General features: G+C 36.3%; 2 protein-coding genes across 2 annotated transcripts; both read left to right on the top strand.

Annotated features, from left to right (window-relative positions):
- Positions 1–1,006: 1,006 nt before the first annotated feature.
- On the top strand, positions 1,007–6,210 carry LOC18605101 (putative inactive purple acid phosphatase 27). Its single transcript, XM_007037917.3, has 12 exons — positions 1,007–1,276; positions 1,934–2,025; positions 2,277–2,343; positions 2,430–2,552; positions 2,679–2,771; positions 3,016–3,145; positions 3,571–3,652; positions 3,743–3,875; positions 4,570–4,775; positions 4,891–5,016; positions 5,184–5,487; positions 5,687–6,210. The coding sequence occupies exons 1-12, from the start codon at positions 1,073–1,075 to the stop codon at positions 5,990–5,992; spliced, it is 1,866 nt and encodes a 621-aa protein (XP_007037979.3). The 5' UTR covers positions 1,007–1,072; the 3' UTR covers positions 5,993–6,210.
- A 499-nt stretch (positions 6,211–6,709) lies between these two features.
- LOC18605100 (putative inactive purple acid phosphatase 27) lies at positions 6,710–12,872 on the top strand. The gene is made up of 12 exons (XM_007037916.3): positions 6,710–7,152; positions 7,556–7,647; positions 7,855–7,924; positions 8,029–8,151; positions 8,339–8,431; positions 8,903–9,032; positions 9,669–9,750; positions 9,848–9,980; positions 10,471–10,676; positions 10,786–10,911; positions 11,751–12,060; positions 12,411–12,872. The coding sequence occupies exons 1-12, from the start codon at positions 6,982–6,984 to the stop codon at positions 12,714–12,716; spliced, it is 1,842 nt and encodes a 613-aa protein (XP_007037978.3). The 5' UTR covers positions 6,710–6,981; the 3' UTR covers positions 12,717–12,872.
- Positions 12,873–12,889: the final 17 nt, after the last annotated feature.

Below are 12,889 nucleotides of genomic sequence, written 5' to 3'. Positions count from 1 at the left end.
TAAAATTTATTTATTTGGAGTAGAAAAATGTGTTCAATTATTTTAGTATTCCTGCAGTCCATGACAGCAGTGGTCTTTTAATAGTCATCTACTTTAGTCGAATCTAGATTATGTCATTTGAGATATAGCCAGAAGTTTATACATTTTTAATACTCCTATTTTGACCATTGGGATCCACCCCAATCTATGAATTGTCATCATCAAAATACCCAGGATTAAGTGAATGAAAAACGAAGGCAAAATTTCTCTTAACCACCAAAGTTTTAATGTGCTCTGCTTGAGTTGCTCAGAAATTTACAAGCACAAGATTTCTTAGCTTTTGCTACAAAAGCCCGTGATCAGTTTTCTTTGCTGTTCTCTCCCTAATTATAATCCATTTTAATGTTTTAAGGTTGCTGCTTTCCTTCTGATTGATTTGCTGGAAAAAGAGAAACCGGAAAAGAAAAATATAAGAAAATCAAAGCGAAAGAAAAATAGTGATCACCCCTCAGCTTCTAGTGTTCTTCTTGTAAGCAACTGATAGTAGCATTAGCTCAATTGTTGATGTAGGCAACTTTAACAGAGAATATCAGTGTAATTCAGCTGAGATTAATTATTTATCATTATTGGAATATTAGCTATAAACAAACAACTGCCGTTTTTGGTATACTGTTTTGTATATTGCACCATTAACATGATGTCAACAATGTCAAATCTCCCGCTAGCTTTGAGTGTATATCCTCTCTCTCTCTCTCTCTCTGTCTTTTTTATTTTATTTTATGTTTTGGATACAAAGTAAAGCTGTAATATTGAATTCCTTGTTCTTAACAAAAAGAGAGGCAGTAATCTGATCAACTTTGCAAAAGTTCTCAAAGAAAGAATGCCGCACAATTGGACAAAAGTAAGACTTATGTGATGGAACATTAATATTAAAAATTGTTATAGTTGACCGGAGAAAGGAGAGAGAAGCTTCAATGACCGGCTTGTCTTTCACATGAACCACATTTTCTGTGTTCATACCCAAGGACGTTGAATTTTAAGTAGATGATCTGGACTCAGACCAATGTGGTCACTTCCATCGATAGCATAGTAAATGGAGAGGTTCTTATCTATGGAGTATGTTTTCATATTGTTGTCTTTATTGCAGTGTTTGAAATTTGGTCCTGCTGCAGCAGTAGCTCATGCTGGGAATGGCGATGGCGTGCAGCCATTGTCCAAGATTGCCATACACAAGGCAGTCTATGCTCTTCATGAAAATGCTTCTGTCAGAGCACACCCAGTTGTTCTTGGGACAAAGGTAAATCTAACTCGTTCTTGTACACGTTTCGCTGTAAATCTCAATCTATTAGGTCTTTGGAGTTTGAATTTGCTTCCATTAAGATTCAATAGTAGCAGGGTCAACTTGTTTACGAGAGATGTTGAAGCACTTGTTAGTTCTTTAATCAGAATTTATTTGTTCTTGTCTGTCATTCTTTTTGTCAAACAGGCTATTTCGATATCCATTTCTTTGTTTTATTTTGTCTTTGATGTTTATAACTGCACTGATTATTGCTGACTCAGTGAGTCGTTTTTTTTTTTTTTAAGCCTTTCTGTAATCAGACATCTTTAATCCAATTCAGACATTGATGGAAGTCAAATCTTCTTCTCCCCTTACCCTCCATGAACGTAAGTTCCACTTGGAACGGTTTGAAGTCTAAACCTAAGACCACAATAGAATCACAGCACCTTTTCACTAACAGTTAGATCAGCATACACTCCCTTATAAACTCAATGCAAGAATTTCTAATGTTTAGATTTGTGATAAGTGGAGTTAAGGTATAGGCTTTTTGTCATTTTCCCGTTCCCTCCTGTACACCAAAATGCCTGTTTGAACAAGTTTCTCAAAAACTGAAGCATGGTGTTCTGAGCGGCTGAGATACAAAGATTGCTTATAACTGCCTTTGTTTGTATGCAGGGGGGAGATTCTGATTGGGTAACTGTGGAAGTTGAATGCCCTAAACCTTCTGATGATGATTGGATTGCAGTTTTTTCTCCTGCAAGCTTCAAGTAATTTTCAACTTGTTGCATCATATTCTTTCTTTTGAAAGGGGTGGCAGGGGTGGGGGAGGTGTATTGAGTGTGATGCAGGAGACAGTATTTTCTTTACTTGCAATTTTTTTTTCTGAAACGAAATTTGATAGTTATAGTGTTGGAGGCAATTTTTGAATAATTATCTGATGACTGCATATACCAGACTTTCTTTTCTTCCTCTGTAAATCCTAGCTTGTAGATTAAGGAATCCATTTTTGTAATGGCAGCTCGTCTACCTGTCCACCTAGTGGGGACATGGAAGAGTCTCCACATATATGCTCAGCCCCAATAAAGGTGTGCATTATTGCTAGGTAGCACTCTTTGATCTTAGGCTAATATTGAGACTGTATGCCCTTATACAATGTGTTTTTCTTTTCTAGTACAAATATGCTAATGATTCCAATGCTGAATACAACAAGACTGGCAAAGCTTCTTTGAAGTTTCAGTTGATCAACCAGCGGGAAGACATTTCATTTGCATTATTTTCTGGCGGCTTATCAGACGTATGTCTTACTTTCTCTCCTTTATCCCGTTCTGTTGCTTTTCATGTATTATGCATTTGAATTTCAAAACTTGTTACTTCTCTGTATCATATTTCACCCCTGTCCTTGATTGATAATTGGTTGCAGCCAAAACTGGTGGCAGTTTCAAATGTCATAAGTTTTGCTAACCCAAAGGCACCCCTTTATCCACGTCTTTCTCAAGGGAAATCTTGGAATGAAGTAAGTTTGTCTCTTTACTCTCCATTAATTTTCCATAAATATTTGGATTTTGATTGGAAGCCAAAGCCAAAGCCTATCCATGTCCTACAGTCTGCATTGACTGATCACCATTTAGCAACGAGGCTTTCCAAAATGTATATCTGGTTTTCCTTGCACTTGCTCCTGGTTTCGGATTTTGAACATCTCCTAGATTTTGCTGGGTGTGTAATTTCTGTTTACCTGATTCTCTTAAACGTTTACACAGATGACAGTGACCTGGACAAGTGGCTATAACATTATTGAAGCTGTACCTTTTGTTGAGTGGGGTCTCAAAGGAGAATCTCAGACCCGATCGCCAGCTGGAACACTGACATTCCATCAGAACAGTATGTGTGGTATGGTCCATCTTTTCCTTTGACCATAAAAGTTTTGTCCATTTTAACTTATCTACATGCCAGAGAAAGCAAAAATTCTTGTATTATCCCTCAATATTTTATTTTAAATGATCTTCCTGGTCAAATAGTATTATCTTTAAGTGTTCACCAGGTAAAACTGCAAGGTCCTCATCTCATCTTGCCAAAAATCTTGGCACGCTATAATGTTGGGAAAGAGGAGTTTTTGACAGAATGTGACAAGTTAAAAATTTTGCAGACTTCTTGACAAAACTCATAGGGAGCGAAAGAGAAACTATCAAATATTTCAATGAATTGACTGAAGCTTCCGTTTAGTTTATATTCTTAATTGCAAATGTTTCACACGAGATTTGGAAGATTCAGATTGAAAACAATGGCTCTAACAACATTTTGATGACAAAATGCAGCTCCACCAGCCCGAACAGTTGGTTGGCGTGATCCTGGTTTTATCCATACAAGTTTCTTAAAGGATTTGTGGCCGAACTCAGTGTATGCAACACAAATGACATTTTGTTTCATAGAAATAATGAGGATATAATGAACAATGAGTTCCTAAGCGGTGATTGTTTTTGCGTTCAGGTACACTTACAAGCTTGGTCATAAGTTACTAAATGGTTCTCACGTGTGGAGCAAGAGCTACTCTTTCAAGTCATCACCTTATCCAGGGCAGGACTCATTGCAGCGAGTTGTAATATTCGGAGACATGGGAAAGGTACTGAATGCAGCATGCCTTCACAGATATTCTCTGTTGCATTTCATTTTCCTTTGAATAATACCATTTGATGAATCTTATGGTGCAAATTGCAAATACCGGACAGAGAAGAGAGAAACATGTTTGATTCCTGACTCTTACTGTTTTCCTGCCTCATCTAGTTAATTTATTAAGCATGTATTCATGGTTCTTGGTCTTTGGTTTGCCTCTAGTTTCAGAACTATATTGTGGGAAAGGGTCATGCACCAAGGAGCATCTTTGTTCTGATGCTCCGTTACGACTAATATAGGAAAAAGGGGGGAAATTTTTAACATTTATATCTCAAAATAGTTATTTCTATTCAATTTCAGACCATAATACTGATATAACAGTTATAAGCTTTATAGAGTTAACCATCATGCCATTTGCCTAGCAGCGGGCAAGTAGTTCTAACTGCTTTCCCCCTATCAGCTATTCTGCATATACGTCTCACCAAACTATCTGCAACTTTTAGTTCTTGCTTCCTTGCATTCCCTATTATTATTATTATTATTATTTTTATTATTATGATCATCATCATCATCAGAGAACCATTAAATCTAGGAAACACAAATAATCTGCAGTTTAATAGGGTTGCATGTTCCTTGACACTTAATTGCTGCATAGTGCATAATAGGAATATGAAGAGATTTATAATTGTTTCAACATGTTTCAGGCAGAGCGAGATGGTTCAAATGAGTACAATAATTATCAGCCAGGCTCACTTAACACCACAGATCAGCTAATCAAGGACTTAGAAAATATTGACATAGTCTTTCATATAGGAGATATTACATATTCAAATGGATACATATCACAGTGGGACCAGTTCACATCACAGGTGGAGCCCATTGCATCGACCGTGCCATATATGATTGCAAGGTTTGCAACTTTGAATGCTTAGCGCATGTGCTGTCTGTAAGACGTGAAAATAACTTTAAATGATATAAGCAAATTGCTACTTTGGATCTCACTAAGATTACTTCTTTCAATACAGTGGCAATCATGAACGCGACGCACCCAACTCAGGATCCTTCTACGATGGAAATGATTCTGGTGGTGAATGTGGTGTGGTAGCTGAGACCATGTTTTACGTTCCTGCTGAGAACAGAGCTAAGTTTTGGTAAGAAACATGTATTCTTATTCTGAAAAGATAAGAAGGTTGCAATAATTATGAACAATTCCTGATGAAAGCTAAGTTCTTATGCAGCATGCAACATTCATAATATGCATGTCATTGCCAAAAAAACAAACAAAATTCCTTGAAGTCAGACTACTTGTCCTTTGCAGGTATTCAACAGACTATGGCATGTTCCACTTCTGTATAGCTGACAGTGAACATGATTGGAGGGAGGGCTCTGAGCAGTACGAGTTCATCGAGAAGTGCCTAGCATCAGCAGACCGGCAGAAGCAGCCCTGGTTGATCTTTGCTGCTCATCGTGTTCTTGGTTATTCCTCTAGCTATTGGCGGAGTGGCTCATTCGGGGAGCCTATGGGAAGAGAAAGCTTGCAGGGACTTTGGCAGAAGTACAAAGTGGATATTGCGTTTTTTGGACATATCCATAACTATGAAAGAACGTGCCCAGTTTACCAGGTATGGCTGAAAATTATCAGTAGGCCATTTATTGAAACTTATATGGCTGGTTCGTTGTACATGCTTTAAAGGATATGCACACAATCTTCACGGCCTATATATCTTTCGAGAGTCAAGGCTGTGTTGTAGAAGTCTCCTACTATAACCTGATTCATATCGTTCGAATATTGCTTTTACTGTTTTATGGTAAATGCTGCAGGAGCAGTGCGTGAATACGGAAAAATCTCACTATTCAGGCGCTGTAAATGGGACAATTCACATCGTCGTTGGTGGGGGAGGGAGCCATTTATCAGGTTTTGGTCCTATCCAGACCTCTTGGAGTCTCTACAAAGATTCAGATTTTGGTTTTGTGAAGCTGACAGCATTCAACCACTCATCTCTCCTCTTTGAGTACAAGAAAAGCAGTGATGGCAAGGTCTATGATTCATTCACCATTGCCAGGGACTACCGGGATGTCTTGGCCTGTGTACATGATGGCTGCGAACCAACCACTTTGGGTTCTTGAAAACCATTATCCTACTATTATCTTCTTTGATTAAAGCAAACAAATGCCATAACTGGTTTCCATAATTGATATATATATATATATATATATATATATATACACAGACACATATATATACACTACTACTTTTTTGTTTGGCTCAAATGGTCGGTCCCTTGGGTTTCTCGTGGCATTGTTGTATGCAAGAGGTGAACTTTGAATCCAGTCGATCTCCCTCATTTATTGTGGCAAAAAATGGTCCAAGCATACATTTCACCACCAAATAGATTATATATTTTACAAATAAATCATAATAGCATTTTTTATCTTATTTTGTTCTATTAATCATACTAAATAATGATATTTTTATTTATTTTTATAAAATATTTATTTTATTATATTTCATGAATAAAATGTGTCATGAAAGTATTACATAAAGATCAATACACATCAAATATAAACTTAAGCTCCTGTAAATTGGATACAATCTTTATCACTCATAATAATCAACTTGACTAAAATTTTTAAATTTAAAATTATAATATTATAATATTTTATTATGTGATGAAGATTATGAAGAAAAAGATAAAATTATATATTAATTGTTCTTTTTCATAATTGAGAAAAAATTTTAAATTTTATTTTTTTTAAATATATATATATATATATATCAATTAATAAATTAAATATTTGGATGACTAATATATTTATTGTTAGAATCATTTTAGATGCATATTTTAGATGATCAACGTGCCGTCTAAGAACTCCTCAGGAAAAACATAAAAGCTCAAAAGAGAAAAGCAGAGGTCCCTTCCTACTTTGTTGCAATCGTAGTTGGTTACTAACTTGCTTCTCTTTGCTTATCTTGTCTCTTTCAAACACTTTCAAAACCTTTAAAACAAGTCAAACGAGAATAATTCTGGGGATCCTTCTGAGAGTCTTTGTTCTTTTCCCTTTTCTTTTGCCTTTTTTTGAATTGAGAAAAGAAAGAGAGTTTTGATTGCCTGAAAATGATATGGTTTTGGGTGTTTCTTTTACTGGCTGCAAACTTAAACTTGGGTTGGGCTCACATCAATGGAGCAGGAGAACATCCGCTGGCTAAAATCAATATCCTCAAAGCTACTCTTGCCCTTCATAACTCAGCTACTGTTAAAGCTCAACCAGTTCTTCTTGGTTTAAAGGTACAATCTGTTTTATGCTTTTACTCTCTTCCTTTTTGGTTCACTTATCGGCTTTTGAGAAGTTCCTTTTTTCAAATAAAAAAATGAATAAAATTGGGTTTTCAAGTTACAAAGAACTTCCAAGTTAACTTCTTTGTGACTGCTTGATGATCAATAGAAATGTTTTTGGAATGCGGCATGTCACCTCATGTTTTAGGAGATGATCAATAGAAAAGTGGCTAACTCGAAGTTGTTAAATTTATGATAAGAACGTTATGTTTCTAGTTACTGTAAGTCTTGACCAACGAATTGGATTAGTACGATATTTGAAGTAATGAGTCCTTGATAGTTTGACACTTTTACTGAGTTTGCCTGAGTTTAGGAGCATAGATTTGATGTGTGTTTTTCATTTGTATGATCACAGGGCGAGGACACTCAATGGGTAAATGTGGATTTTATGAATCCGAATTCATCTGTGAATGATTGGGTTGGAGTCTTTTCTCCAGCAAAATTCAAGTAACGTCCATCTTTCAAAATTTCAACTGCAACTCATTAATTGTGCTTGTTATCACCGAGGTTCCTATGGAAACTCATTTCATGAACACACCAAAATTTCTTAATTACAGTAATTAATAGGATCCTATTCATTCCACCCTGTGATAACTTCACTAGGGAATTTTGCATTGTTTGCGAACTTAGAGACACTTTGTGATGTTATGGCAGCCCATCAACCTGTCCACCGGTGAATGATCCAAAAGAACAGCTTCCATATATCTGTTCAGCTCCTATAAAGGTGTGTGTGGCGTAACTTTTGATATTAATAAGGAGACTTTAGTATTTACAATTCTATGATTTGAAAGCTCATGCACTCTGCACACTTTTCTATGTGTGCTCCAGTACAAGTATGCAAATGAGTCCAGCTCAGGCTATACAAAGACAGGCAGAGGTTCTCTGAGGTTCCAGCTTATAAATCAGCGAGCAGATTTCTCCTTTGCATTATTTTCAGGTGGATTATCAGATGTAAGTTCATGACTCTTGTCCCTCCAGTTTATATTTTGTTTTTTTTTTAAATTCACCATAGACCTTTGCAAAAGATTTTCACACATCACCTTGATTCATCTTAGTGCCTCTTCATTCTCTTAATTGATTATCTTCTACAAATGTTGACGAAAATTTTGTTGACTGACTTGACATTTCAACATTACAGCCAAAATTGGTGGCTATATCAAATTTCATATCGTTTGCAAATCCTAAAGCACCCTTGTATCCACGCCTCGCTCAAGGGAAGTCTTGGAATGAAGTAAGTTCTAATTAATGTCTCCTATATAATTTTCCCCCAAAAATTAGAATGCTATGATTCCTTTATTAACTATTGCCTTGTTTTCTTAGCTGGGGAAATATTTCATTTATCTGCCCAAAAGAAAGCAATTATACTTAGTTAATCAGATTTCTGCATTAGCTTATCCAGCAAGTGTATCATCCATGACAAGTTGATAAAATTCTGTAAAGCTGTGAAAGCGAAGGGATATAATACCCTCTTTATACACTAATATGATAACTGCGGTTCTTTTGCGGATCATTGTCTTGCTCTAAGATGCCATGTTGAAAGTTCCTGAATGAATTCATATCTCTGCCTATCTGAAGGTACTCTGGTGTAGCAAACATATTATGATTGTGAATTAATTTGTATTAAATCATAAACGTTGTTTGGTCTGCTATGCGGTTCTTTTTATTTATCTAGTATTCAGGCAATCTTTGATTTGTGACACAGATGACTGTAACCTGGACAAGTGGCTATGACATAGACGAAGCTGAGCCATTTGTTGAATGGGGTAGAAAGGGAAATTTGCAACTTCGATCTCCAGCAGGAACTTTGACATTTAAACAGAACAGCATGTGTGGTATGGACGGACTTACTTATGATGTGACTTTGATGCTTGAATACATGTTATAATATTGCTTTGCATGTGTATATACGTGCTTGATATGGATTTTTCATTTTCCAATAAAAAATTACTAATACGTCAACCATAATTCCTCCATTGTCAATCAAAACTCTTCCTGTTTACTTCAAAGTAGTGGCTATTAATTACCAAAAGCATTCTAGGACTGCACTTTCTTGATTTGTGATTGAGTTATTTTAGTACTAATTTCGTAACTTTGACGTTTTGAATCATGATGTCTCCTACTTGATTACTTCTAGTTATCTGCAAGAATAAGTTTCCTAGTTTCTTATTTCGTGAAGGATTGTAAGACTAAGAAGAGTACATTTCATCCTTGGCATTTTATATCCTGCACTATATGGGACCATATGAGTGGATACTTTATTATCTCTCTGTGTCATGACTTTGCATGTGACGAACTCGTAACATCCAAGTTGCTATCGTTTTTGTTGAACTTGACTAGGATTTTATTTCCTTGACTCAACCATAAACAAAACAAGTATATTACCTGAAAAATATTTTTAGTTTTTACAGTGTTCAATGGAGTGGGTAGGTAGGCCTATAACTTCATGCAATTACCTAATTGATCTGCAGGTTCACCTGCAAGAACAGTTGGCTGGCGTGATCCAGGTTTCATACATACAAGTTTCTTGAAAAATTTGTGGCCAAACTATGAGTAACCATCTGAAATATCCTTTTTTCCTTTTTAGCTAGATGACGATTTGAATGTTTAAATGATCCCACTTACAAGGTTGCAAATGATGGTGTTCCAGATACACATACAGGATGGGTCACCTCTTATCTAATGGTTCAATTGTCTGGAGCAAGATATATTCATTTAAATCATCCCCATATCCTGGACAAGACTCATTACAAAGGGTCATAATATTTGGCGACATGGGTAAGGTAATATATACAAACCAATAATGAGTTTGAGAATGGGCAGTAGGGTTTGTCAATAGATGAGAAATGCAATAAGATTGGCCAATCCATGCATGTTGTCTGGTTCTCACAAATTTTGATTTTCTATGCACTGACAACTATTTTACCCTTTTTGACTTGTAAACTTTTGGCAAAATGGTGCATTGTGGTCTTCCTATTAGTTTTGCCTTTAACATGCTGCTGAAACCTGCATTAACATTTAACAACCCCTTTTTTTGTACATTTAACTTGCAATAGGAGATAGGATAAAGCACCTAGGCAAATTCTTGCTCAAAAGACAATAGGTGCGCAGAACCACTACTGGGGATTTGATTCCAAATGCAAGCTGTTCCCTAGTTCCCCTTTAGTTATTATTATTATCTTTGAAAGTTTAGTAGTTATTATTATTATTAGCTGTTTTCTTTGGACAAGAAATTTTTTACATGATTTGATGAGATTTTCTAACACCTGACAGGCAGAACGTGATGGTTCAAATGAGTATAGCAATTATCAGCCTGGTTCACTCAATACTACAGACCAACTCATTAGGGACTTAAGCAACATCGACATAGTTTTCCACATAGGAGACTTATCATATTCAAATGGATACATTTCACAGTGGGACCAGTTCACAGCACAGGTGGAGCCTATAGCATCAACTGTTCCATACATGATTGCAAGGTGTCTGTCCTTTCTTGTGCAGCTAGCATATATTTTAAGACTTACTTCTCTGTTTGAATCTGGCCAAATAAGATGTTGTTTGAAACGTTTTGTGTCATTTGTGCTGCAGTGGTAATCATGAACGTGATTGGCCAAACACAGGATCATTTTATGATACGACAGATTCAGGTGGTGAATGTGGTGTGCCAGCAGAAACCATATTTTATTTTCCTGCAGAGAACAGGGCAAAGTTTTGGTAATTTAGTAATGCTCTTCTACAACCAAATCTTACCACTTTTCTCTTTTTGGCCAAAACAATTCTTGGCTAAGATTCAAGAATCTTAGCTGAAGTATTCAGCATTAGCAACTAATTAGCAAGTGTAATTTATAAGGTAATGCTGAAATTTTGAAATTATATTTATATAAGAAACAAAGATAAGGGAATAAAATATATAAAAGAAAGGAGCAATTTAGATTGCATGTCTAGAATGTTGAGAGAGCATCCTTGAAACTAGTAAAACTCAATAAGGCATTTAGACAGGGCATTGAGGATCCCAATAAACAGGCATTCCAAACGTCGACCAGCTGAGCTTTCAGTCAGTTTACTTCACATGGCTTAACTTAGCTAAACAGTTTGTTCCTTGGGCCTACTATGCATTGATGTATGCAAAGCACCTTTATATACGTACTTCTATCATGTGTGTCACAAGCTTTAATTAATGCTTGACTAAAGTTTTCATTACTCATTTTACATTATCCTGTTCTTATAGGATTATTTTTACTCATTGATAGGATAAGGATTACACCAAAAATAAGGTATAATGGAAACTAATTACTATCAATATAGTTTTATCCTGTCCTAACCACAAGCATATGCACCAAACACAACCTTTAATCTTGTAGTCCTTTTTCTCCCTAATTAGGAGCTGGTGCTATTAAGAAACAAACGATTCCAACATCTGTTAGACCCGGTCCAGTGAATCTTTTTGGGCTATATTCAACTTCTATACCTCCTTTTTGCTGAAAAGGATTTGTCTTCAACTTTTAACTGGATTTTCAATTTGCATGTTTAACATTTATATTCTGAAAATGCAGGTACTCCACAGATTATGGCTTATTTCACTTCTGCATAGCTGACAGTGAACATGACTGGAGAGAAGGATCAGAACAGTATAGATTTATTGAGCAATGCCTTGCATCAGCAGATAGACATAGGCAGCCTTGGTTAATCTTTGCAGCTCATCGTGTCCTTGGATATTCCTCTGATTACTGGTATGGGCAGGAGGGTTCATTTGAAGAGCCTATGGGAAGGGAAAGTTTGCAGAAGCTTTGGCAGAAGTATAAGGTTGACATTGCCTTCTATGGCCATGTCCATAACTATGAAAGAACATGCCCAATCTACCAGGTATGTCTAATTGCGAATGCTGAAAGATCCTCAAATCCACAGTGTCGCAATAAATCCTGGCATTCTTGTATGCAATTTCATACCCTGAAACTGAATTATTGATAAGCATCAATATCTTAGCATAACCCACACTCACATACCTTCCATGAACATAAGACTTTATAGCAAGATCCTTTAAAGGCATAGTGAACTACAAACCATCTTATCATAAGCAATGCCGAGTGACTGTTTTGATCAGAGTGATAGTAATAATCAATATAGCTTCTCCCTCTTATCCGTAACAGCTGTATAGGGAGTAGTTGGATAATATGTTTTTGACTATATGCATAAAATCCTTATGCTATCTGCAGAATCAGTGCGTGAACGAAGAAAAAAATCATTACTCGGGCGTTGTCAATGGAACGATCCATGTTGTTGTTGGTGGGGGAGGGAGCCACCTTTCAGAATTCAGTGAAGTAACCCCAAATTGGAGTCTTTACAGAGATTATGACTGGGGATTCGTCAAGCTGACAGCGTTTAACCAGTCATCCCTGCTATTTGAGTATAAGAAGAGCCGCGACGGAAAGGTTTATGATTCCTTCACCATTTCAAGGGACTACAGAGATGTCCTGGCTTGTGTGCATGATGGCTGCGAAGCAACCACATTGGCATCTTGACCTGTATTATAAATCTTTGTGCTGAGGAGAATAATTAACTGCATTTCTTTTTATCAGTGGAATTCTTTAGTTGATGTACTTGTCCTATGAAATGTCCTCAACAACAGCATTAATCAAATTTCTTACATCAATTGAATGATACCGTCCTCCATCAAATGAGTGGCTGGCTACTG

Source organism: Theobroma cacao, chromosome 3 (genome assembly GCF_053813885.1).
Source record: "Theobroma cacao isolate CCN51 chromosome 3, ASM5381388v1, whole genome shotgun sequence".
NCBI classification, from domain to species: domain Eukaryota; kingdom Viridiplantae; phylum Streptophyta; class Magnoliopsida; order Malvales; family Malvaceae; genus Theobroma; species Theobroma cacao.
Note: the sequence above shows the minus strand (reverse complement) of the source record. Positions and strands in the feature narration are given on the sequence as shown.

Bases quoted from the DNA above. Each gene is read 5' to 3' on its own strand.
- LOC18605101 (XM_007037917.3), top strand. From the start codon at position 1,073: ATGGAGAGGTTCTTATCTATGGAGTATGTTTTCATATTGTTGTCTTTA. The intron at 3,876-4,569 runs GTACTGAATGCA...AACATGTTTCAG, and splicing joins TATTCGGAGACATGGGAAAG to GCAGAGCGAGATGGTTCAAA. The intron at 5,017-5,183 runs GTAAGAAACATG...TGTCCTTTGCAG, and splicing joins GAGAACAGAGCTAAGTTTTG to GTATTCAACAGACTATGGCA.
- LOC18605100 (XM_007037916.3), top strand. From the start codon at position 6,982: ATGATATGGTTTTGGGTGTTTCTTTTACTGGCTGCAAACTTAAACTTG. The intron at 7,925-8,028 runs GTGTGTGTGGCG...TGTGTGCTCCAG, and splicing joins TCTGTTCAGCTCCTATAAAG to TACAAGTATGCAAATGAGTC. The intron at 10,912-11,750 runs GTAATTTAGTAA...CTGAAAATGCAG, and splicing joins GAGAACAGGGCAAAGTTTTG to GTACTCCACAGATTATGGCT.